The sequence below is a fragment of the Hemiscyllium ocellatum genome, chromosome 11 (genome assembly GCF_020745735.1).
Source record: "Hemiscyllium ocellatum isolate sHemOce1 chromosome 11, sHemOce1.pat.X.cur, whole genome shotgun sequence".
NCBI classification, from domain to species: domain Eukaryota; kingdom Metazoa; phylum Chordata; class Chondrichthyes; order Orectolobiformes; family Hemiscylliidae; genus Hemiscyllium; species Hemiscyllium ocellatum.
The window spans coordinates 55847460-55875354 of NC_083411.1; the positions used below are offsets into that span (position 1 = coordinate 55847460).

At 43.7% G+C, this 27895-nt stretch overlaps 1 protein-coding gene across 1 annotated transcript in view; it reads right to left on the bottom strand.

The window, feature by feature from the left end:
* LOC132820010 (sodium- and chloride-dependent neutral and basic amino acid transporter B(0+)-like) overlaps positions 1-27895 on the bottom strand; it is a 75244-nt gene that overhangs the window by 34022 nt on the left and 13327 nt on the right. The window contains exons 3-6 of the mRNA XM_060831937.1: positions 23285-23438; positions 14191-14322; positions 3097-3212; positions 32-90 (exon numbers count right to left, since the gene is read on the bottom strand). Coding sequence (XP_060687920.1) covers positions 32-90; positions 3097-3212; positions 14191-14322; positions 23285-23438 — 461 coding nt within the window. The remainder of the gene's footprint in view (positions 1-31; positions 91-3096; positions 3213-14190; positions 14323-23284; positions 23439-27895) is intronic.

Below are 27895 nucleotides of genomic sequence, written 5' to 3' on the forward strand. Positions count from 1 at the left end.
CCAAAAGCTCCCTTAACACACAAATAGGTACATCAACAGTGAAGGTTCCCACTTCATGAAGATGCATCCTATGACACTCAATAGCATATCCTGCATGTGAAAGAAATCACACAGGGACTGAGACACAATGTTTTTTGTTGAGCACCAGTCTGCAACAGCACAGAGAATCACTAAATTATTATAGCACAGAATGAGACGATGCAAACTGTTGTGAAAATCCAAATTAGAGTTTCACCTAGTTCCTCCACTCAGTAGCTCTGAACTCCTTCCTTTTCAAACAATGATCGATCTCCCATTTGAATGTCTTGAATAAAAGTAACCTCCACCACACTCTCAGGCAATACATATGCAATCCTAACTTCTTGCTGTGTGGATAAAAATTTCCATTGAGTCACCATTGGTTGCGAATGGTTTTAATTGGCCCTTCATTCTATCCAGACTGTACACGCTGGGTACATGTACTGAGCTCCCTCCTTGTATTCCACATCATTAGTTCACACTAATGACAGCATCATTTAGGGATTTTAAGAAAAGTGTCTCATACACCATGTTTGAAGCTGACAGAAATGTCAGCATTGTGGAGCACAAACAGAAGAGACAAATGAGTAAAGAACTTTCTACATGGGTGCCAAATGTGTCCCTTCAGATCCACTTGGTCTGTGCTAGCCATGTAATTGTTAATGTATTCAGACTCACTCAGGAAGGACCAGCCAATCACTGAGCTTTCAGACATCCCATCCCTCAAAGACGATACCCCAGCCTCCTTACTCAGTCTGGTCTATAAGCTTAAGTCTCAAACTCCCTGGTCTCAATCCCTCACACATTAACTCAGATACTATATTGACACATTTTTTAGGTATTTTCATGACTATATTTTCATATCCACATCTTATGAACAAGTTCTAACTCTCAATATTTACAATATACATATCTATGCTATACCATTATTATAGATTGCAGTGGTTCACCACCACATTACTAAGGGCATTTGGGATAAACAATGAACATTGGCATAGACAGTGGTGCCCACATCCCTTGATCAGTTTGTTCAGACATTTATGACACACCTCTGGGGGGGGGGGGGGTTTAGAAATTAACCTTGTGGGTCAGAGGTTGGGGCAATACCACTGTCAAAAGCCATGTGATAAGCTTTCATTAATGGATCAGAAAATGAATATTAATCCTGATAATTAATTACTTCTGATTCCCTAACTCCAGTACGATCACTTTCCAGGCTTCAAAACTTGTGAATTGTGTTTTATAATAAAAAAAAGATTGAGAGTAACTTCCTGGACCCATGCACAGGGTCACAGACAGGAATGTGAGTCCAAAATGCAGATATATGGAAATTAAAAGGTATTATTTAAATCATGAATTTCTTGTTTTCCAAGACTCACACCTTCCCTTAAGAGGCAAAATGCAGCAAGAATATGTACATAGTCGGCTGACGAGAAGAGCACCTCCCAATGTATTGAATAAGGGCAAACACTGTTGTAAGTCATTGGCTATTGGTACTTAAAATTGACACCAGTTGCAGGTCATACATTGGTTTCCTTGACTCAGAGGGAAACAACTTAAACATTTTTGAAATAAAATAAGACCATAAGGCTATAAGAGATAGGAAGATCATTATGCCTTTCAACCTATCAAGTCTATTCCACCATTCAATCATAGCTGATATGTTTCTCAACCCCATTCTCCTGCCATCTCCCCATAACCTATGATCCCCTGACTAATCAAGAACCTATCTTTCTGTCTTAAATATATTCAATGATTTGGCCTCCATTGTCTTCTGCAGAAATGAGTCCCACAGATTCACCCTTCATCTCAGCTCTGAGGCTTCGTACCATCACTCTAAGGCTGTGTCTCGGGTCCTATCAGACTCTATATAGGCCTTTCAGTATTTTGCAGGTTTCAATAAGATCCCTCTCATCCTTCTGAATCCCATCAAGTAGAAACCCGAAGTCCCTAACTGCTCCTCCTATGACAAGCCATTCATCCCCATGATCATTCTTGTAAGCCTCCTCCTCCTCCAATGCCAGCACATCCTTCCTTAGAAGCAGAGCCCAAAACTGCTTGCAATCTGCCAAAAGTAATCTGAATAGATACTTTACGATCACAACAGTATATTCCTGCTCTTGCATTTTAAGCCTTTTGGAATAAATTCTAAAATTGCATTTGCCTTCCCAGCACCCAACTGAACCTGCATATTCACATCAAGAAAATCCTGAACTAGGACTCTGAAATTCCTTTGTGCTTCTGATATCCGAAGACTTGCTCCATGTAAAAAATATTCTGCGCTCTACTTTTCCAACCAAAGTGCATAATTCCACACTTGCCACAGTGTTCCATCTGCCACTTCTTCATCTACTCTCCAAGTCTTTCTGCAGCCTCCCTACCTCCTCAACATTATCTGTCCCTCCACCTATCTCTGTTTAACACACATGTTGTTCTGAAACTTGTTGCTACTCTCACTCCCATTTGTAAAACCAATGACGTTTGAAATCTGCGTCCTGGTCCTGATCTTCAAATTTCCTTTCAGGCTCAAAATCCAGCATCCAATCTCATGACCCCTAATCCTAAAGGTCAAGGAGTGAATGTAAATCATTCATTGTGTTACTGATGACATTGAATGAAGATTTTGAGGGAGATGAGCCTGAGATGAAAACAAAGAGAAAAACTGAACTCTGTACCAGACAGTAGTAATGTAGGTACTGATAATAAAAGGTTGAAACTACCTTAGCTTCCCTACATCTACAGTCCAGGTAGAGTAAAGCAGCCGAGAATGACCAACAGTGACAATACTAAAGGAGAGATGATTTTCTTTGAAGCATCTCTCTTGCCTGTAAGCAATTATTATTGACAATCTTTCACTTCAGTGACTCAGTGACATGATCCTTGGAGCTGGATCCTGTCCAAGTCTCTCTGCTGTACAATCACAATGAAGTTGGTTATCGAAAGCATTGGCTACTTTTCTTATGACAGATCAACAGAATAAAATATGAACAGTCACGGAATGTCCCCAGTCAAAGTGAACACTGCACCTTTGGGAGTCCTGCTGCATGTTTCATCTGCTCCCCACCAACTGAAGCAGTCTGCCCATGGTAGGGGTGATTGGAAGGAAGCAAACTGGTAGTACAGACTGTAACCAATAATGCAGGCATAGGAAATGTTGGCAATTACGATCAGAAGGACCATGGTGACTCCAACACCTTAAAATTGAACAAAGGAAAAAGAGCTTAGAAACAATACTGTTTATTTGAAATAAAATTGTTCTCTTGAATTCAATTGCAATGTATTTCCAACTAGAATATGTTTAATGTTATTTGAGAGAGAGAGAGAGGGAGACAGTGTTTTGAAATAAGGCAGCCATGGTTGACTGATGTTGCTTCTCTCCAGTCTGAACTTATAAAGTTGAAAATAAGCCATCAACTTTATTATCCCTGTTTTGAATATAAGCACAGGTCATCCTCAGAGTTCAGAAATTATGATAAAGTTACAGACAATTAGGTTCAGAATCTAAACAAGAATTGGACAAGAGAATATTATTCTGTTGTTACAACTATCCCTCTAGTATTGTCATTGTCTTAGTGGGTGTTAGATTTGGTCAGCATTTCCAACAATGTTCAGCTAAAATTGTTGAGTGGATGATCCACCTTGGCCTCATCCGACGGTCGCCAGCATCACAGATGCCAGTCTTCAGCCAAATCAATTCACTCCACTTGGTGTCAAGAAACAGTTAGAGTCACTGCATAGTGCAAGGGATTTGGGCCCTGACAGCGTTACAGCAACAGTACTGAAGAGTTGTGCTCCAGAATTCATCGCCAAGCTCTTACAGTACAGTAAGAACACTGGCATATACCTGACAACATGAAACATTGACCAGATATGTTCTGGACACAAAAGCCAATTACTGCCCTAACAGTCCACTCTCTCAATCATCGGAAACAACCTGCTCAGTGACACCCAGCTTGTGTTCCTCCAGGGTCACTCAGTGCCTGGCCTTGGTTTAAACAAAACAGCTGGATTCCAGAGGTATGGTGGAAGTGACAGTCCTTGACATCAAGGCCGCATTTGCCCGTGTGTGGCATCAAGAAGCCTGAGCAAACTGAAATCAATTAGTGTCAAGGGACAAACTCTTCACTTGTTCGAGTCATACCTGGAACACTGAAAGATGGATATGGATGCCGGAGGCCAGTTATCTCAGCTCTAGGACATCTCTGGAAGAGTTCATCAGGCAAAGTCTTAGGGAGAATTGTAAGGGATAGGATTTATGAACATCTGGATAGGAATAATGTGATCAAGGATAGTCAACATGGTTTTGTGAAGGGTAGGTCGTGCCTCACAAACCTTATTAAATTCTTTGAGAAGGTGACTAAGGAGGTGGATGAGTGTAAAGCGGTAGATGTGGTGTATATGGATTTTAGTAAGGCATTTGATAAGGTTCCCCATGGTAGGCTACTGCAAAAAATACGGAGGTATGGCATTGAGGGTGAGTTGGAGGTTTGGATTAGGAATTGGCTGGCTGGAAGAAGACAGAGGGTAGTAGTTGATGGTAAAGGTTCATCTTGGAGTACAGTTACTAGCAGTGTTCCGCAAGGATCTGTTTTGGGACCATTGCTGTTTGTCATTTTTATAAATGACCTGGAGGAGGGGCTAGAAGGCTGGGTGAGCAAATTTGCGGATGATACAAAAGTCGGTGGAGTTGTTGACAGTGAGGAAGGATGTGGCAGATTACAGCGGGATATAGATAAGCTCAGAGCTGGACAGAAAGGTGGCAAATGGAGTTCAATGTAGGTAAGTGTGAAGCGATTCACTTTGGTAAGAGTAACAAGAAGATGGAGTACTGGGCTAATAGTCGGATATTTGGTAGTGTGGATGAGCAGAGGGATCTTGGTGTCCATGTACACAGATCTCTGAAAGTTGCCACCCAGGTAAATAGTGCTGTGAAAAAGGCATATGGCGTACTGGCTTTTATTGGTAGAGGAATTGAGTTCCGGATTCCTGAGCTCATGTTGCAGTTGTATAAGACTCTGGTGCGGCTGCATCTGGAGTATTGTGTGCAGTTTTGGTCGCCATACTATAGGAAGGATGTGGAGGCACTGGAACGGGTGCAGAGGAGGTTTACCAGGATGTTGCCTGATATGGTAGGAAGATCGTATGAGGAAAGGCTGAGGCACTTGGGGCTGTTTTCATTGGAGAAGAGAAGGTTTAGGTGTGACTTGATAGAGGTGTACAAGATGATTTGGGGTTTAGATAGGGTTGACCATGAGAACCTTTTTCCAAGAATTGAGTCAGCTATTACGAGGTGGCATAGCTTTAAATTAAGGGGTGGTAGGTATAGGACAGATGTTAGGGGTAGATTCTTTACTCAGTGAGTCGTGAGTTCATGGAATGCCCTGCCAGTAGCAGTGGTGGACTCTCCCTCTTCATGGGCATTTAAACGGGCATTGGATAGACATATGGAGGATAGTGGGCTAGTGTAGGTTAGGTGGGCTTGGATCGGCGCAACATTGAGGGCCAAAGGGCCTGTATTGCACTGTATTGTTCTATGTTCTAGCTTAGTGTCTGAGGTCCAACCATCTCTAACTGTTTCATCAATGATCTTCCCTCCACCATAAGGTCAGAAGTAGGCATGTTCACAATGATTGCACAATGTTCAGCAATATTCGCAACTCCTCAGATACTGAAGAAGTCCTGAACAATATCCAGGCTTGGGCTGACAAGTGGCAAGTAACACTCCTACCACCCAAATGCCAGGCAATGACCATTTCCAACAAGAGACAATCTAACCACTGCTCCATGATATTCAATGGTGTTACCATCAATGAATACCCCCACAATCAATATCCTTGTTGTCACCATTAACCAGAAACTCAACTGGACTTACTATACAAACACAATGGTGACAAGAGCCGGTCAGAGGCTAGGAATACTGCAGGAGTAACTCACCTCCTGTCTCCCCAAGCTTGTTATCATCTACAAGGCATAAGTCAGGAGTTTAATTGAATATTCCTCACTTGCCTGCTCCAAGAGCACGCCAGAAGTTTGACACCCTCCAGGACAAAGCTGCTTACTTGATTGGCAAAACATCTACAAGCATCCATTCCCTTCGCACTGATACACAATTGCAACAGTTTGTGCTACCTACAAGATGCACTGCAGAAATTTACCAAGGCTCCTTTGAAAGCACCTTCCAAACCCAGGACCACTTCCATCTAGAAAGACAAGGGCAGAAAATACAGGGGAATACCACTACCTGCAAAAATCCCCTCTAAAATGATCACCATGCTGACTTGGAAATATACCATTGATCCTTCACAGTCACTGGGTCAAAATCCTGGAATTCCTTTCCAAAGGACATTGTAGGGAAACCTACAGCGCATAGACTGCAGAGGTTCTAGAAGGCAGCTCATCACTACTTCTCATGAGTAACTAGCGATAGGCAATAAATGCTGGCCCAGCCAGAGAAAACAAGTTCCTTGAACGAATAAGAAAAAAGCTCATTGAAGAACAATCTCAGCAGGACTTATACATTTAGTGGTAAGGTCTTGGGGTCTGTTGCTGAACAAAGAGACCTGAACAAAGAGTGCAGGTTCATAGCTCCTTGAAAGTGGAGTCGCAGGTAGATAGGATAGTGAAGAAGGCTTTTGGTATGCTTTCCTTTATCAGTCAGAGTATTGAGTACAGGAGCTGGGAGGTCGTGTTGCAGCTGTACAGGACATTTGTTAGGCCACTGTTGGAATGTTGTGTGCAATATATTGGAAAGATATTGTGAAACTTGAAAGGATTCAGAAGAGGTTTACAAGGATGTTGCCAGGGTTGGAGGATTTGAGCTATAGGGAGAGGCTGTACAGACTGGGGTTGTTTTCCCTGGAGCGTCGGAGGCTGAGGGGTGACCTTATAGAGGTTTACAAAATTATGTGAGGCATGGATAGGATAAATAGACAAAGTCTTTTCCCTGGGGTGTGGGAGTCCAGAACTAGAGGGCATAGGTTTAGAGTGAACGGGGAAAGATATAAAAGAGACCTAATAGGCAACTTTTTCTTACAGAGGGTGGTACATGTATGAAATGAGCTGCCAGAGGAAATAGTAGAGGCTGGTACAATTGCAACATTTTAAAGGCATTTGGATGGGCATATGAAAGGAAGAGTTTGGAGGGATATGGGCCAGGTGGGGCTAGATTGGGTTGGGATATCTGGTCTGCATGGAAGGGTTGGACCAAAGGGTTGTTTGCAGGCTGTACATCTCTATGACTATATCCCTTGGCACCATTGATAAGTACCAGGAGTTGGTTTTAGCTCCTCCCTCGTTTCCTCAATGTCTATTTCATTTGAGGGTTTAATCCCGCACCTGATGTCCAAGTGAGCATTCTTCAACCTAAAAACTAACCACTGAAACATTGAACTCCATCAACTATTAACTCGCTGGGTCCAGACTTGACCCAATGTGTAGTATGCAGTTTGGTATTTTTTTTTACCAAGGATTGGGAATCAGTGACAGGATCCTTGGTTTGTGTTTTCCAACTTAAACTGAGGGCACAGGTTCAGCTCCAGAGTTCTCACTGCAGCTCATAACTAGCTGCTTTGCTAACCCATATCTTGTGATTTAGCTTTAATTTAATTCAAAGTAGAACAGCAACTGCTGGTGTGAGTTTATCTTCAGCAGGATGTTTTACCAGATGTGACAATGCTTATGTGATCCCCAATAACATAAGAAACTGAGTGTGAATATCATGGGTTTGAAGAGACTGTTAAACATTTGTTACAATTAACTATTGCAAACAAGTGGTACACTCCTAAGGCAAAATAGCATCTGGGCTGATATTTTACAACAGAATAAGGTAAACTTTTCCAAAACAGATATACATGGTTGTGCAGAGGCACATGGAATTAATTTGACAATTATGCACACAGGTAAGACAGAGTTTAAAGATTAATGTTTCAAAATTCAATGTAATGTTTTGAAAGTTTGACAATTTTTCCTGACTTGGTGCATGTATGTCCACCTGGAAAGGTACCCATTGATCTCTGTTGCACTTGTTTGACAACTTGGTTAGTTGCTGCTGGTTGCTATTAATCAACCCTACCACACAACATCATCAGAGGGTTCAACTCTCAATCTCTTCATACATGATTGGTCTGTCATAAATTGTTCAGAGCTGGCTTCTGTTCCTTTTTCATGTAATATCATGAGCTGCAATACATTTCTGTGACCTGGGCTGGTTGCATATTTTAGAAACCATTGCTGGTATCCAAAGATTTGTATTTCTAACTCTCACTCTCTGCCCAGTGAGCAATTTTGGAGATTCTTACTTGGGACACCAAATAACCTAAAAATACCACCATTGTGTCAGTGACACTTGTACTCATTTTGCTGCTAATTCACCAAACAAATGGGTGATTTAGAGAAGTAATCTGTCACAAGGAAGTAATCTCCCCATACAATATGAACAGCTCTGTTGCTACTTTGCTGAAGAATTGGATGAAATATCATATGGATATAGAGTCTCCCACTGTTTATATATTGCATTCGTGAGTCATTGAATATCCCGATTCATCCCTGGATTGTTATGCCAATCATTTTGAACTTTCAATACTCATACGTTCCTGTGGTAGCATGGGCATGATTTGAAACTGCGCCCAATGAAAACAATTCACATTGTCCAAAGTATAACATGTCAGCCTTGAGAGCACATTTAATTTCATAGTTTAGGTGATCATGGTGCAGATCAAGATGAATATCTTTGTATTTTGGATAAGCTGTTCTGTAAATCATATGCAATCATCTTGGCTACCTGGCTTAATTACTACTTCAAAGTTATAACTTTGCCAATTCTTGACTAATTCAATTGCACCATATGTGACTTGTTCTGCCATGGTGGGTGTGGTTTGAATGTCATGATTTGAGACTGCACTTAGATCTGTACATACTGGTAACCATGTATCTGTTAGACTAAATATTTCGGGAAGCCAGTGAGAGTTTGCGCATTGACACTCATTGACAATACATACAATTGTTGATCTGCTGTCTCCACTGAGAGATGGTTTCTCATAGCCTGTACCATGGAACATTACTTGCTCAGGTGCATGTCATTGAGGCCATATAGTGGTTACATGGTAACACTAACTCCGGTGTTGATTTTAGCTTTTATCTTGTATCACACTGCCTTCTCAGGACACATGATATTAAAGAGCTCCTGATTGCTTTCTACTCCCGACACAGAGTGTGAGATTAACATCATGTAAAGCCTGCTCATTTTCTAAAATTTGCCTTTCATTTGGTTGACTCTGAACCTCATTAATGTGGTTGCCTTGGTGCACCTTGGTAACAGTTTCCTTGTTGCTGATGATTTGTTATTACTCTATACTGTCATGTCAGTCGCTTGTTGGTTTAATGTAAGGTTAAAATCTTCGAGTAAAAAATCTTCGAGTAACATACAATTGTTGATCTGCTGTCTCCACTGAGAGATGGTTTCTCATAGCCTGTACCATGGAACATTACTTGCTCAGGTGCATGTCATTGAGGCCATATAGTGGTTACATGGTAACACTAACTCCGGCCGTTTCTACCTCCTGCCAGTCCCACAACCCCGCACCGCCCGTTTCTACCTCCTGCCAGTCCCACAACCCCGCACCGCCCGTTTCTACCTCCTGCCAGTCCCACAACCCCGCACCGCCCGTTTCTACCTCCTGCCAGTCCCACAACCCCGCACCGCCCGTTTCTACCTCCTGCCAGTCCCACAACCCCGCACCGCCCGTTTCTACCTCCTGCCATCTCCCATCCACCGCCTCCAACCTCATAGTCCACAACCCCGCACCGCCCGTTTCTACCTCCTGCCATCTCCCATCCACCGCCTCCAACCTCATAGTCCCACAACCCCGCACCGCCCGTTTCTACCTCCTGCCCAAAATCCACAAACCTGCCTGCCCCGGCCGACCCATTGTCTCAGCCTGCTCCTGCCCCACCGAACTCATCTCCCAATACCTCGACACGGTCCTGTCCCCTTTAGTCCAAGAACTCCCCACCTACGTTCGGGACACCACCCACGCCCTCCACCTCCTCCAGGATTTTCGCTTCCCCGGTCCCCAACGCCTTATTTTCACTATGGACATCCAGTCCCTGTACACCTCCATCCCCATCACGAAGGACTCAAAGCCCTCCGCTTCTTCCTTTCCCGCCGCACTAACCAGTACCCTTCCACTGACACCCTCCTTCGACTGACTGAACTGGTCCTCACCTGAATAACTTCTCTTTTCAATCCTCCCACTTCCTCAAACTAAAGGAGTTGCCATGGGCACCCGCATGGGCCCCAGCTATGCCTGCCTCTTTGTAGGATATGTGGAACAGTCCATCTTCCGCAACTACACTGGCACCACCCCCCACCTTTTCCTCCGCTACATCGATGACTGTATCGGCGCTGCCTCGTGCTCCCACGAGGAGGTTGAACAGTTCATCAACTTTACTAACACCTTCCATCCCGACCTGAAATTCACCTGGACTGTCTCAGACTCCTCCCTCCCTTCCTAGACCTTTCCATTTCTATCTCGGGCGACCGACTCAACACAGACATCTATTATAAACCGACTGACTCCCACAGCTACCTGGACTACACCTCCTCCCACCCTGCCCCCTGTAAAAACGCCATCCCATATTCCCAATTCCTTCGTCTCCGCCGCATCTGCTCCCAGGAGGACCAATTCCAACACCGCACAACCCAGATGGCCTCCTTCTTCAAGGACCGCAGATTCCCCCCAGACGTGATCGACGATGCCCTCCACCGCATCTCCTCCACTTCCCGCTCCTCCGCCCTTGAGCCCCGCTCCTCCAACCGCCACCAAGACAGAACCCCACTGGTTCTCACCTACCACCCACCAACCTGCGCATACAACGTATTATCCGCCGCCATTTCCGCCACCTCCAAACGGACCCCACCACCAAGGATATATTTCCCTCCCCTCCCCTATCAGCGTTCCGCAAGGACCACTCCCTTCGTGACTCCCTTGTCAGATCCACACCCCCCACCAACCCAACCTCCACCCCCGGCACCTTCCCTGCAACCGCAGGAAATGTAAAACTTGCGCCCACACCTCCACACTCACTTCCCTCCAAGGCCCCAAGGGATCCTTCCATATCCGCCACAAGTTCACCTGTACCTCCACACACATCATCTATTGCATCCGCTGCACCCGATGTGGCCTCCTCTATATTGGTGAGACAGGCCGCTTACTTGCGGAACGCTTCAGAGAACACCTCTGGGCCGCCCGAACCAACCAACCCAATCACCCCGTGGCTCAACACTTTAACTCCCCCTCCCACTCCACCGAGGACATGCAGGTCCTTGGACTCCTCCACCGGCAGAACACAACTACACGACGGCTGGAGGAGGAGCGCCTCATCTTCCGCCTGGGAACCCTCCAACCACAAGGTATGAATTCAGATTTCTCCAGCTTCCTCATTTCCCCTCCCCCCACCTTGTCTCAGTCGGTTCCCTAACTCAGCACCGCCCTCCTAACCTGCAATCCTCTTCCTGACCTCTCCGCCCCCACCCCACTCCGGCCTATCACCCTCACCTTGACCTCCTTCCACCTATCCCACCTCCATCGCCCCTCCCCCTAGTCCCTCCTCCCTACCTTTTATCTCAGCCGGCTTGGCTCTCTCTCTCTTATTCCTGATGAAGGGCTTATGCTCGAAACGTCGAATTCTCTATTCCTGAGATGCTGCCTAACCTGCTGTGCTTTGACCAGCAACACATTTGCAGGTTTAATGTAAGGGCCTGACTTGGCTTTTGGAAACAGATTTCCTGCACATAGCCATGTCCCTTGATGCTACAGATATCAAAAAATAGAGCATGGACTTTGGAGAAGTGCAACAAACTACTGCTATTGGAGCTTTTGTTGGTAGCAAAATAGTATTGGTAGCACCTAAAGCATGTAATCGTTGCTGGCCTGCTACGACATCTTCATAGATCTGTCTACCCTCAAGTAACAGGTCAAGGCTGTGGCCCTCCTTATTGCACAAATGTTTCTTCCAACTGACTTTAATTCATGTGAATGTGATAATCAACTCATTAATATTCTCTGGCCGTTCCTCTTCAGTAAAGTCACACTCATGCCCTTTGCAATGGCATCCTCCAACAAACTGGTGAATAGTCTCTTGAGGATTCTTGTCTATTTGAAATGATGTCAAGTCTGTTCATCCTGAAGTGAATTCTTATCTTGATCTGCTCTTCAAGATCTTTCCAAATCATATCCAGACTTTTCTGATCCACCCAGAAAAACTGTGCATGTTAATAATGTGAAGCTCCTCCTTGTCAAGTCATAAAATCCCTACGGAGTGGAAGCAGGCCATTCAGCTCATTGAGTCTGCATGACCCTCTGAACAGCATCCCATCCAGAACCAATCTCTTACCCTATCCCTGCAACTCTCCATTTCCCCTCGCTAATCCACCTAACCTACACATCCCTGGACGCTATCAGCAATTTAGCACAGCCAATCCACCAAACATGCATATCTTTGGACCGTGAGAGGAAACCCAAGCACCTGGTGGGACCCATCTGAAATGGGCAGAATGTGTAAACTCCACATAGACAGTTGCCTGAGGGTCAATTCAAACCCGGATCCCTGGCAATGTAAGGCCACTGTACCTCCCTGAGTTCTGACAAGACTTTTAAGAGTTCTTTTCATGGCCTCACCTAGACCTTGATCTGCAAAATAGAACTGCATGAAGTTTTGGAACAGTAAAATCAGTGAAGGTGTTGCTGGATGCCAAATCCACACCAGTTTTGTTGCTATCCATGAGTTGGCCTTTACAAAAACACCAGCTTTTGCTGTGTGTCCCTGATATTTTTGTCTCTCCAAATTATACTGCTCTTTCCTTAAGAACAAAGACGTTTGTAATTGTCATTATGTATTAACTTCCATCAACCGAGCTTTCTAGGATTCAAGTTTTCTGTAATGCACTGGCCTTTGTCATAGATCAAGGGCATTCTTTAGCATTTTAATTTGTTTTTATTACCAAGGAAATCTTAGAAATATATTTTACCTTGAAAGAATTTGCATCCTAATGAAAATTAGAAATATGTTCCATTGTTCTCGTGCTTAATGCTCCATCTACAGATGTGTACAATTGTCTGTACTCTGAAAAACTGATGCTGTTTAAGATAACAAACTTCTCCCTATTCCAAACTGTCTGCTTCCAAAGTCATGCTGGACATCAATTTGTTTTCTAAATATGTACATCTATGATGTCGTTAAGAGATAGTAACTGCTGTTGCTATGGTGTGAGTTTGCCTCCACCAGGGTGTTTTACTTGATGGAGGAATGCTTTTGTTATATAACACAATGTCAGAAACTGGGCATGATATTGTGGTATTGGGCAACCCAACAGACATTCATTACATTGCTCAAGCATACACATTTCTGAGCTAGTAGTTTGCTATTAGTTTACAATAGTTGGGCATGTTACTAGTCAAGTTTCCTGGAGATGGTGGTGTAGTGGAGGAGTCACTGGCTTGGTAGTCAAGAAGCTCAGGTTAATGCTCAAGGGACATGGGTTCAAATCTCACCACAGCAACTTGGTACAATTTACAAGGGCAGCACAGTGGCTCAGTGGATCGCTCTGCAGCCTCACAGCGCTAGGGACCTGAGTTTGATTCCGGCCTCGGACGACTGTCTGTGTGGAGTTTGCATAGTCTCCCTGTGTCTGTGTGGGTTTCCTCTAGGTGCTCGGTTTCCTCCCACAAAACAAAGATGGGTTGGCCATGCTAAATTGTCTGTTGTGTTAGTCAGAGGGAAATGTATCTGGGTGGGTTACTCTTTAGAGGGTCAGTGTGGACTTGGTGGGCCCAAGGGCCTGTTTCTGCACTGTAGGGAATCTAATCTAATCATTCTTTAAATGATCCAAGGAAAAATTGACTCTGAAAAAACAATGAGATTTGGAGTCAACCATCCAGGTGAACTGAACACAATCACAATCACGCGCATTTAATGAATAAGAAACTAAACTAACATCAGTGTTAATCACTGACATATCTTGGTGTAACATAACAAAGTTTTCAAAGAGAATGACAGCAAGGCTCAGATACACTCTCATTTAATCACTCAATTATAATTAGTTTATTAATATGAATTAAACATTAAAATGCATTGAAATTGTTGCTGAGTTTTAATTATTCAATAATCTCTAACCTTGTAACATTGGTACAGATTTCCACACTGCAACAGGCCCGAGGCTGGCAAACTGTCCAAAGGAAGATTCCAAGAAAAATATTGGTATCCCAACAAGACCCAGCATGATTGAGTAGGGAATAAGAAATACACCTGGAAAATAGAATAAAAAGGTGAAACAGGGTCCATGGATGTGAATTCCCAACATACTCTGCAGTTTCAAGTGGATGGTAACAACAACTTTATACTAACAGAGAAACAGGCCTAATCTTTAGAATCTCTCCTCATAACCAAACCCCTAAAATCGAGGTTATCATTCTTGCAAAACCATGTTGTACTCCCTCCAAGGCCAATATATCCTCCCTTAGATGTAGTGCCCAGATCTTCCCACAGTACTTCAATTGTGGTCGAACCAGGGTTTTGTATATCTGCAGCATACTGTCTACATCCTTGTATTCATGTCCTCGAGGTGTAAAAGCCAGATTCCATGAGCTTTCTTCATTATTTACTGTACCTGTTTGTGGTACTTTAAAGGTCCATGCACCTGAACCCCCAAGTCTCTTTTGGCATCCATTGTGTTTAACTTGATGCCATCTAGGAAGTATCCAGGTTGATACTATATCGGTCAAAATGGATAACCACACACTTGCTTACATTGAACTTCATCTGCTACATTTTTGCCCAATTACTGAGTCTATCAAGAACCCTCTGCAATTTTATGCTGTTGACTACATTGTCTACAATGCCCCCTAACTTTTGTCATCAGTATATTTGGATATATGATTTTCTATGTTATAATCCTAGTTGTCAATAACAAATATGAATAATTGAGACCCTAACACAGATCCTTACGGGGATACCACTGGTCACATCCTGCAAATTTCAGGACCTACTCATTATCCTTATTTTCTGGCACCTGCCACTCAACTAATTTCTGAACTATATAAGTAATTTGCCCTCAATTCCATCAGCCTCTACCTTAGTTAATAAGCTCTTATGTGCAATTTATCACATGCCATCTGAAGTCCATACAAACAACAACCATAGACATTCCCCTGTCCACTATCTTAGTCATGGCTTCAAAAAATTAAATGAGGTTTGTCAGGCATGACCTACTGTCCCTGATTAACTGAAGAAATTTGAAGTGCTCAGTTATTTTATCCTTAATTAGAGACACCAACCAGTGCCCCAGCACAGATGTTAGGCTAACTGATCTATAAATCCCTGATTTTCCTCTTTCGCCCCTGTTCTAAAGTGGAATAATGTCTGCAATTCTTCAGTCCAGTGGGACAACTCCTGTATTGAGGGAACATTGAAAGATTAGTAAGAGTAAGGTTAATTAGTAAGAGCAGAGTAGTAATCCCAGGATTGCTATTGGTGCCATTGTCTAGTGAAGCTAGGAACGGAGAGTGTGTGCAGCTAAACACGTGGCTGCAGAGCTGGTATAGGAGGGAGGGCTTCAGGTATGTGGATCTTCTGCAGAAGGTGGGACCTGTACGGGTTGCACCTGATCTTGAGGGGCATCAATATCCTGGACAGGAGGTTTGCTAGAGATCTTCGGGAGGGTTTAAACTATTTTGGCAGAGGGATGGGAACTGGAACTATGGATCAAAGGATGTGGATGCTGGTGAACAGGCAGATACAGCATGCAGAGAGACTGTGAGAAAGGATAGGCAGTTGATAGGGTAAAGCTGCAGTCAGTGTGATGGGTCTATTTTAATGCAAGAAGTGTCAAGAATAAGGGTGATGAACTTAGAGCATGGAGCTACAATGGAGCACGGAGTTTCTTGAAGCTACAATGTTGTGGCTATTACGGAGGCTTTGATATCACAGGGGCAGGAATGGTTGCTGAATGTTCCGGGATAGGAACAGAGATGGAGGTAAAATAGATGGCTGGGTGGCATTGCTAATAAGGGACAGTATAATAGTTGGAGAAATGAAGATTGTCGGGAATGGTTTGTCCACTGAGTCATTATAAGTGGAAGTCAGAAACAGGAAAGGAGCAGTCACTTTATTGGGAGTTTTCAATAACACCCAATAGCAACAAAGGCATGGAGGAGCCGATTGTGAGGCAGATTTTGACAAGGTGCATACGTAACAGGCTTGTGTCGGGTGACTTCAACTTCCCTAATATTGACTGGAACCTCCTTAGCGCAAATAGTTTGGATGCAGCAGATTTTGTCAGGTGTATCCAAGAAGGATTCCTGATTAAATATTTAGCTAGGCCAACCAAAGGGGAGGCCATTTGGATTTGGTGCTTGGTAATAAACCAAGCCAGGTGACAGATCTCTTGGTGGGAGAACATTTCTGTTATAGTAATCACAACTCCCTGACCTTTACTATAGTCATGGAGAGGGATAGGAGCAGATGGTATGCGAAAGCATTTAGTTGGGGAAGGGGGAAATTACAATGCTATTAGGCAGGAACCGTGAATCATAAATTGGGAGTAGATATTCTCAGGGAAATGTACAACAGAAATGTTGAGGTTGTTTACGGAGAACTTACAGCAAGTGCGGGTAGGGCCAATCAGGGATAGTGATGGGAACTTGTGCCTGGAGTTGGCATTTGGGGAGGTCGTTAATGAATATGTTGTATGAGTATTCACTAGGGAGAGGGACCTTATTGTTTGTGAGGACAGCGTGAAACAGACTGATATGCTCAAACAGGTTGATGTTAAGAAGGAGGATATGCTGCAAATTTTGAAAAGCATGAGGATAGATAAGTCGCCTGAACCAGACGGGATATACCTAACTTTGCTGCAGGAAGCGAGGGAAGAGATTGCTGTGCCTAAAGTGTTATGACACAGAGGTGAACCTCTCTCTTCATTAAACCAAACACCCAGAGAAGCTCACCTCACCTCATATTTCTAATATTTCAAGAAAATAACATCAATTCATTCTTTAACTCTAAAAGGGAACATCAAGCAACAAATATTCACAACACTAAGGCCCCTTTTCTCTTAACTGCTTAATACTTGCCTCCAATGCTATAATATACTGTTCCAATAAAACATTTATTAAAATTACATCAAATCAATTTCAAAACCTTTCAGTGGCTGTCATCTTTGGTGTCTTTCTTCTTCCGGCTGAAGACCTCACTGGATCATCTTCTTTCTTTTTACTGTTAAGATGTTTCGTATGAAAGGTACCTTTGATACAGAGTATTTCAATGTCTTGGGTCTCTCTCTCTCTCGATTGCAGTTGCTCTATCTGATTTTCAAAATGGCTGCCTTTTTCATTTTCCCCCAAAATTGGATCATCAGTTTGATGTTGGTAAAACAATAAATTCAAACTGGATTGGGTTTTAGTATCCTGAGGCATAATTTAAACTGTTTGTTTAAATTGGATTTGTTGCCAAAACAGCAAACAATTCAGGTTTCCATTTCACAGCCAAATGTTATATATTTTCAATTTTCCAGTACACTCTGACACTGCTAGTTAAATCATATGACAGGTGCTTGTAAGCTCTCAGTGCAGAACAGCATTCACTCTTTCTTAAAGGTACAGGACATTACAACAGAAGTAATGATCTTCACATGCTCACTGGCTACTGGAGTAGTACCAGATGATTGGAGGGTGGCAAATGTCATTCCCTTGTTCAAAAAAGAGGAAATGGATAACCCTGGGAATTACAGACCAGTCAGTCTTACATCACTTGGTATTTGGATGATAGTAAAATGTAGGGTATGTAGGTTAGTTTGATCTTAGAATAGGATAAAAGGTTCGCGCAACATAGAGGGCTGAAGAGCCCGTACTGTTCTATGTTCTATCTGTGTATGACTGTGAGCGTGAGGAGTTAGAAGGGGAATAAAGTTATATGTTGATATTTGCCAGTTGTTCATCTGGGGTTGGAATACATTATCTCCTTATCTATTAATTTATTTATCAATCATAGATAGCAGTAGACAATCTTAAAGAATCACTGATTGATGATAAATTCAACCTTTACATTATAATATCAGTGTTTGGCACTTGTGCCTGGGAGATGATGTACAGGCTTTGTGGAGTTAGGGGTGAGTTACTTGCTGCAATATTCCTAAACTCTGACTTGCTCTTGTAACCAGAGTATGAGTCTAGTTCAGTTTCTGGTAAATGGTAACCCCAGGCTGTTGACAACGGGAGATTCAGTAATGGTCATGATAATGAATTTCACAAAATAATGGCTGGATTCTCTCTTGTTGGAGGGGGTCATTTCTGCCAATTGTGTGACATGAATGTGCTTGCCACTTGTTATCCCAAATCTGCATTTGAACATGGGCTGCTTCAGTATCTAAGCAATTGTGAATGGTGTTGAGGATTTGCAACCATGCACTTTCCTGGGGGCCAGAGAAGTGTTTGATCCTTGACACTCATTGATTCCAGTTTTGCTAGGGCTCCTGGATATCACACTCAGTCAACTGTGGCCTTGATGTCCACCGCTGTCACTATCTGGAGTAGAGTGGTGCTGGAAAAGCACAGCAGTTCAGGCAGCATCCGAGGAGCAGTAAAATCGACGTTTTGGGCAAAAGCCCTTCATCAGGCAGACAGCTGTATTCCTGATGAAGGGCGTTTGCCCGAAACGTCGATTTTACTGCTTCGCGGATGCTGCCTGAACTGCTGTGCTTTTCCAGCACCACTCTACTCCAGAATCTGGTTTCCAGTATCTGCAGCCATTGTTTTTGCCCAGGGCTGCCACTATCACCTCCTCTCTGGAATTCAGCTCTTTTGTCCATGTTAGAACCAAGGCTGTAATGAGGTCAGGAGCTGAGTGGTTCTGGCGGAATCCAAACTGGGCATCACCAAGCAGGTTATTGCTGAGCAGGTGCTGCTGGATAGCATTGTTGACGACAGCTTCCATCACTTCACTGATCATCGACTGATGGGGTGTAATGGGCCGGGTTGGATTTGTCCAGCTTTTTTATGGATGCAGAGCATATCTGAGCAATTTTCACAATGATGAGTGGATGCTGATGTTGTAACTAAACTCGAAGAGCTTGGCTAGGTGTGCAGCAAGTTCTGGAGCACAGACGTTCAGTACTATTGCCAGAATGATGTCAAGGCCCATAGGTTTTGCAGTATCCAGTGCATTGAACTGTATTTTGTTATCTCATGGAGTGAATCAAATTGGCTGAAGGCTGGCACCTGTAATGTTGGGGACAAGTAGAGAACATTGAGATGGATCATCCACTCAGCACTTCAGCCTTACCTTTTGCACTGATGTGTTGGGCTCTTTCATCATTGAGGATGGGGACATTTGTGGAGCCTCCTCATCCAGTGAGTTGTTTAAATGTCTATCACCATTCATGATTGGATGTGGCAGGACAGCAGAGTCTGGTTCAGACTGGTTGCTTAGCTCTATCACATGCTGCTTATTGTGTTTGGCATGTTTAGTAGCTTCACTAGCTTGACACCTCATGTTTAGGTATGTCTAGTGCTGTTCCTGACTCCCCAACTTCACTGTCCATTGAACCAGGCTGATCCCCGGCTTGATGGTAATGCTTGAGTGGGAGAGATGCTGGGCCATGAGTTTGCAGATTGTGCTGAAGTATGCTTCTGTTGCTGATGATGGCCCACAGTGCCTGAAGTCTTAGTTGCTAAATCTGCTTGAAGTCTGTCCCATTTAGCTCAGTGATAGTGCAATACAACAGGATGGATGGTATTCTGAATGTGAAGGTGTAACTTCATCTCCACAAGGACTGTGCAGTATCACTCATACCAATACAGCCAGCAGATTGGTGACGATGAAGTCAAGTAAGTTTTTCCCTCCTATTGGTTCCCTCATCACCTACCACAAACCCAGTGTAGCAGCATTGAATTTCATCAGCTATTCCCTGGACCACTCTCCCAAACTGTCTAGATCCTTCTGCAGCCTCCCCACCTCCTCAGTACTACCTGCCTGTCCGCCTAACTTCGTATCATCGGCGAACTTTGCCAGAATTCTCCCTGTCCCTTCATCCAGATCATTAATATATAAAATGAACAGCTGTGGCCCCAACACTGAACCCTGCAGGACCCCGCTTGTCACCAGCTGCCATTCCGAATAAGAACCTTTTATCCCAACTCGCTGCCTTCTGTCAGACAGCCAATCCCCAACTTATGCCAGTAGCTTACCTTGAACACCAGGGGCCCTCACCTTACTCTGCAGCTTCCTGTGAGGCACCTTATCAAAGGCATTTTGGTAGTGTACATAGATGACATCCACTGGGTTTCCCTGGTCTAACCTACTTGTTACCTCTTCAAAGAATTCTAACAGGTTTCTCAGGCATGACCTTCCCTTACTAAATCCATGCTGACTTGTTCTAATCTGACCCTGCACTTCCAAGAATTTAGAAATTCCGTCCTTAACGATGGATTCTAGAATTTTACCTACAACCAAGGGTAGGCTCATCGGCCTATCATTTTCCATCTTCTGTCTTGGTCCTTTCTTGAACAAGGGAGTTACAATAGCAATTTTCCAATCATCTGGAACTTTCCTGATTCCAGTGATGTTTGAAAGATCACATTCAGCGCCTCCGCTATTTCTACAACTCAATCCTCAGTCGATTGGCGAGGATGAAGTCAACTATGTTTTTCACTCCTGTTGGTTTCCTCACCACCTACCACAGATCCAGTGTAGCAGTGAAGTTCTTTAGGACATAACCACGTTGATCAGTAGTGCTACTGCTGAGCCAGTCATGATGGTCAATGTTGAAATCCCCCACCTAAAGGACATGTTGTGCCCTTGCCACCCTCAATGCTTCCTCCAAGTTTGTTCAGCATTGAGGAGTACTGATTCATCAGCTGAGGGAGGATGGTATGTGATAATCAGCAGGACCTTTTTGCCCCCTTTTTAACCTGAAGCCATGAGACTTCAAGGGTCTGGCGTCAATTTTGAGGACTCCCAGGGCAACTCCCTCCTGACTGTTCACTAGCTAGATAGGATGTCAGCTGGGCAGGAGGTCAGGTTGACAGTAGAGGCCAGCGGACAGTTCTGTCGAGGGTGTGGAGTCACAGACAGACAGGACAGGGAAGAAGGCTTTTGGCATACTGTCTTTCATCAGTCAGGGCACTGAGTATAAATGCCTGGAAGTTATGTTGCACTTGTACAGGATGTTGGTGAGGCCACATTTGGAGTGTTATGCTCAGTTTTGGTCTCCCTGCTAGAGGAAGGATGTTGTTAAACTGGGAAGAGTTCAGAAGAAATTTACAGGGATGGTGCCAGGATGCAATGGTCTGAGTTATAGGGAAAGGTTGAACAACCTAAGACTTTTTTCTTTAGAGCTGAAGAGATTGAGGAAGTTTGTTATAGAAATGTATAATATCATGATAGGCATGGATAGAGTGAATGCACTTTTTTCCAGAATTGGGGAATCGAGGACAGGAGGGCATCGGTTTAAGGTTAGAGGGGAAAGAATAAAGGAGACCCTGAGGGGGACGTTTTGACGCAGAGGGTGGAATGCATCTGGAATGAGCTGCCAGCAGAAGGTTGATTACATTAACAACATCAAAAGGTATTTAGACAAGTACATAGATAGGAAAAGTTTAGAAGGAAATGGCTAAGTGCAGCGAAATGGGGTTAGCATGGATGGACAGTTTGGTAGGCATGGACCAATTTGGACCAAAGGGCTTGTCTCCGTGCTGTAGGACTCTATGACTCTATGTAAATGTTGGGTTGGGTTGGGTCACATTTGACTGATGCAAGGAGTTGCTAGGTAGATGTCAACTCAGATCTGATGGATGTGGGGGTTTGGAGCAGGTCTGGACATGGCAGGGGTGTTAGATTTAATAATCTAACTTTCCTGATTAATTATTTTACTTAAATTCATCAGTACCTTCTGAAATTTCCGATGGAAATAGAGACTTTTGGAGTGTTCCAAGAATCGGAGAATTGTCTAGTGGAAAATCCAGTTTCCTGGGCAATACCTTCAGAGTGTGCTAGAATGGGGATTCCACAGAATATTCATGGTGACTCATCGTCGACACCAAATAATGACTGGCCTGCGTAAAATCCTTGACTTTATATCATTATAATAAATATCTGCTGGTTTCTCTGATAGCATGATATCCAGACTCAGTCTCTTATGTTATGGTGGATAATATATAAGCATATATATATACATTACTGGAGGCAAACTAAGATCGAAATGAAGGTAAGTAATAACTGTAATCCAGGAGATAATGAAGTTCATTGATAACTCACTGTGAGATGGTAAAGTAGGTACAGCAACTTTGTTTTAGCTAGCACCTTATCAATGGGTATTCCTGATAAACCGACCAAAATTATGTGTTCAATATTGTGATCCATCATGATGTCCATGTATTTCTGCTGTAAGTAAAGTCAACAGTGATTCCACTAGCATGCTACAAAGACTGATTGAAACTTTATTCTTTTGTGTTTTCTATCCTTGTTTTAATCTTAACATCTGTCGATATTGCTGACAAGGACTTTATTATCTTAACTCCAAAGGAATCTTCCATAAAACTTGTAATGAATCAATCTATGCCTATTTAAACTGAAAATGTGGTCTACTCTGACTTGAACTAGACAAATGAAAAAGGGGCTACATGAGTTTTATTAATCTACTGTTTATTGAAAATGCTGGGAACAATCTGGGTCTTAATGACATTCTGTTGTGTTTTTAGAATTATTTCAGTTTTAGGAATTTAGCAATATAAAGTATTTAAAGGTATAAAAGTATAATGCTTTTTACTCCTGATGAGAAATGGGCCACAGATTCAAACTACAACCTGTAATGAGACAATCTGATTTGCTCAAAAGTCACTTGAATTAATTTCAACCACCACTTTGCACTTTAGTATTTAACTGTGCCATGTCCAGACTGTAACATTTCTAACCCCTGCACAATTGTTAGGATGTCAGAAAACACACAAGACCAGGCTATAGTCCAGCAGGTTTATTTGAAATCAGAAGCTTCTGGGGTTCTGCTGCTTCATCAGGTGAAGGTTAAACCTGTTGGATCATAACCTGGAGTTGTTGCATTCTGACTTTGCCTACTCCAGTCAAACACCGGCACCTCCACATCAATTGTTACGATGGGAAGCACTGACAAGAGCAATATCCAAGCCAACAGTCCTTAAAGATCATTGAAATGCTCCCTCTGCATTTCTATCCCCTTAATTCAAATTCCAGACAGTACCTCCTCCATTTTTGTAAGCCAGGAAAGGGAATCTCCAGACATTGCCTAGACCCACAGCACAGCCAATCATCAAGAGCAAGTAGTCAGTCTTTGAGGACCAGTTACCTCTCTTCACATTTTCATCATTTCTGTTCACTGTTGGATTGGCAGCACTCTTGGGGCAAAGAAAGGAAATGACTAAATTAGAAAGTAGATTTTCTCAATCTAAACTTAAGCACTTAGTTCAACTTTTCCCTACTGTAAAAACATTTCTTCATTCCCCAGTTAACAGCAATCACTTAGTAGTTTGGAAACAAGATGGGTGACTGCAGTTCACAAAAGCTAAAATCCCCAAAGAATCAGCACTTCTCAGGATTTTACATGAGTGTAATTTCATGTTTTGCTAAAATACTCACTGTATCTATTGGAGAGTGTGTTTCCTGTTCATTCTGTGAGAATTCAGATAAAGCCAACTGCCTCTGGTCCATCTTCAGACAGCCATGAATACTTTCTTCGCTTGCTCAGGAGCTGGATGTAAACCTTAAGGAGCAAATCTTGCCCGAAGATGTTCTATCTTTCCAAAATTCCAGGACTGTGATTAAGAACTGTTCAGCCTTTCACCAAGTAAATGACTGGTGAGAATGACAAGATGTGTCCAAAAGGGCAAGATCTAGTTGCTCAGGTCTGGGTGATGTCCACATTTCCTGACTATTTCTGATGCAATCTCCACACTAAAAATAATAGAATTTCAGGTTTGTTTCAGAATACTCAATGTCAGAATATATCTATTTTGCATCACATATTTCTCACCAATGCTTTGAAATGAGGAGGTCACACAATATAGAGAGAGGCCATGGCATGAATCAGCGTCTGCAGCTTTCACCGTGGGGTGGCTGTTACTCTGCACTACCTCAATGTTTCCAATTGACCAGGAATCTCTCCTACTATCCCTGCTTGCCATACAATTATCAGAAAGATTCAAAGATTGACTATTGAGTGACCATTCAGATTGAGGCTGAATGCAGCGCCAATATTTTGAAGTCTTGAGATTTCAAAGGACTTTGTCAGAGTGAACCAGACACAGGGGATTTGCTGTTGGGAAAATTAAAAATCCCATTCAGTTCCCTCACAGTCAGCTGGGGCATCATGACCAGGGCCTCCAAGCCCTCCGTTTCTTCCTCTACCGATGTTCCCAACAGTACCCTTCCATCGACACTCTCATTCGTTTGGCCAAACTGGTCCTGACACTTAACAATTTCTCCTTCGAATCCTCCCACTTCCTCCAGACCAAAGGGGTAGCCATGGGCACCCGAATGGGCCCCAGCTATGCCTGTCTCTTTGTTGGCTACGTAGAACAGTCCATCTTCCGTAATTACACCAGCACCACTCCCCACCTCCTCCTCCGCTACATTGATGGCTGCATTGGCACCACCTCGTGCTCCCGCAAGGAGGTTGAGCAATTCAACAACTTCACCAAAACATTCCACCCTGATTTTAAATTTACCTGGACCATCTCTGACACCTCCCTCCCCTTCCTGGACCTCTCCATCTCCATTAATGACGACCGACTTGACACTGACATTTTTTACAAACCTACCGACTTCCACAGCTACCTGGATTACACCTCTTCCCACCCTACCTCCTGCAAAAATGCCAGCCTGTATTTCCAATTCCTCCATCTCCGCCATATCTGCTCCCATGAGGACCAGTTCCACCACAGAACACAACAGATGGCCTCCTTCCAATTTCCCTTCCCACGTGGTTAATGATGCCCTCCAACGCATCTCGTCTACACCCCTCACCTCTGCCCTCAGACCCCACCCCTCCAACTGTAACAAGGACAGAACCCCTCTGGTGTTCACCTTCCACCCTACCAACCTTTGCATAAACCAAATCATCCAATGACATTTCCGCCACCTCCAAACGGACCCCACCACCAGGGATATAGTTCTCTCCCCACCCCTTTCCGCCTTCCACAAAGACCATTTATCCGTGACTACCTGGTCAGGTCCACGCCCCCCTACAACCCACCCTCCCATGCTGGCACCTTCCCCTGCCACTGCAGGAATTGCAAAACCTGCGCCCACACCTCCTCCCTCACCTCCATCCAAGGCCCTAAAGGAGCCTTCCACATCCATCAAAGTTTTACCTGCACATCCACCAATATCATTTATTGTATCCATTGGTCCTCTCTATATTGGGAAGACTGGACATCTGCACCAATCAACCCCACTGCCCTGTGACCCAACATTTCATCTCCCCCTCCCACTCTGCCAAGGACATGGACGTCCTGGGCCTCCTTCACCGCTGCTCCCTCACCACCCAATGCTTGGAGGAAGAATGCCTCATCTTCCGCCTCGGAACACTTCAACCCCAGGGCATTAATGTGGACTTCAACAGTTTCCTCATTTCTCCTTCCCCCACCTCACCCCAGTTCCAAATTTCCAGCTCAGCACTGTCCCCATGACTTGTCCTACCAGCCGATCTTCTTTTCAATCTATCCACTCGACCCTCCTCCCTGACCTATCACCTTCAACACCTCCCCCACTCACCTATTGTACTCTATGCTACTTTCTCCCCACCTCCACCCTTCTCTCATTTATCTCTCTACCCTTCAGGCACTCTGCCTGTATTACTGATGAAGGGCTTTTGCCTGAAACATCGATTTTACTGCTCCTCAGATGCTGCCTGAACTGCTGTGCTTTTACAACACCACTAATCCAGCATCAGAAATTTCACATGGTCTGACAAATCTCTATCAACGGAATATATATGTTATATGTTTTTGGAGATATTTCCCTGGTGCCAGGATCAAGGATGTCTCAGAGAGGGTGCAAAATGTTCTCAAGGAGGAGGGGTACCAGCAAGAGGTCATTGTCCATATTGGAACCAATGACATAGGAAGGGGAAAGGTTGAGATTCTGAAGGGAGATTACAGAGAATTAGGCAGGAATTTAAAAAGGAGGTCCTCAAGAGTAGTAATATCTGCATTACTCCCAGTGCTATGAGCTAGTGAGAGCAGGAATAGGAGGATAGAGTAGATGAATGCATGGCTGAGGAGCCAGTGTATGGGAGAAGGATTCACATTTTTTTGGATCATTAGAATCTCCTTTGGGGTAGAAGTGACCTGTACAAGAAGGACGGATTGCACCTAATTTGGAAGGGGACTAATATACTGGCAGGGAAATTTGCTTGAGCTGCTCGGGAGGATTAAAACTAGTAAGGTGGGGGTTAGGGGGGTGGGACCCAGGGAGATAGTAAGGAAAGAGATCGATCTGAGATGGTACAGTTGAGAATAGGAGCAAGTCAAACAGGGCAGGCAGGGACAAGATAGGACTAATAAATTAAACAGCATTTATTTCAATGCAAGGGGCCTGACAGGGAAGACAGCTGAACTCAGGGCATGATTAGGAATGTGCGTCTGGAACATCCCAGCAATTACAGAAACATGGCTCAGGGATGAGCAGGACTGGCAGCTTAATGTTCCAGGATACAAATGCTACAGGAAGGATAGAAAGGGAGGCGAGAGAGGAGGGGGAGTGGCATTTGTGATAAGGGAGGATATTCCTGGAAATATATCCAGGGAAGTTATTTAGGTGGAACTGAGAAATAAGAAAAGGATGATTACCTTATTGGGATTGTATTATAGACCTCCTAATAGTCAGAGAGAAATTGAGAAACAAACTTGCAAGGAGATCTCAGTTTTCTGCAAAAATAATAGGGTGGCTATGGCCAGGGATCTTAACTTTCCAAACGTGGACTGGGACTGCCATAGTGTTAAGGGTTTAGATGGAGAGGAATTTGTTAAGCGCATTACAAGAACATTTTCTGATTCAGTATGTGGATGTACCTACTAGGGAAGGTGCAAAACTTGATCTACTCTTGGGAAATAAGGCAGGGCAGGTGACTGAAGTGTCAGTGGGGGAGCACTTTGGGGCCAGTGACCATAATTCTATTAGATTTAAAACTGTGATGGAAAAGGATAGATCAGATCTAAAAGTTGAATTTTTAAATTGGAAAAAGGCCAATTTTGACAGTATTAGGCAAGAACTTTCAAAAGCTGATTGGGGGTAGATGTTCGCAGGTAAAGGGACGGCTGGAAAATGGGAAGCCTTCAGAAATGAGATAATGAGAATCCAGAGAAAGTATATTCCTGTTAGGGTGAAAGGAAAGGCTGGTGGTTTAGGGAATGCTGGATTACTAACGAAATTGCGGACTTGGTTAAGAAAAAGAAGGAAGCATATGTAAGGTATAGACAGGATAGATCGAGTGAATCCTAAGAAGAGTATAAAGGCAGTAGGAGTATACTTAAAAGGGAAAGCAGGAGGGTAAAAAGGGGACATGAAATAGCTTTGGCAAATAGAATTCAGGAGAATCCAAAGGGTTTTTACAAATACATTAAGGACAAAAGGGTAACAAGGGAGAGAGGAGGGCCCCTCAAAGATCAGCAAGGCGGCCAGTGAGCCTGAAGTTGGTGGTGGGCAAGTTGTTGGAGAGAATCCTGAGGCACAGGATATACATGTATTTGGAAAGGCAAGGACTAATTAGGGATAGTCAGCATGATTTTATGCGTGGGAAATCATGTCTCACAAACTTGATTGAGTTGTTTGAAGAAGTAACAAAGAGGATTGA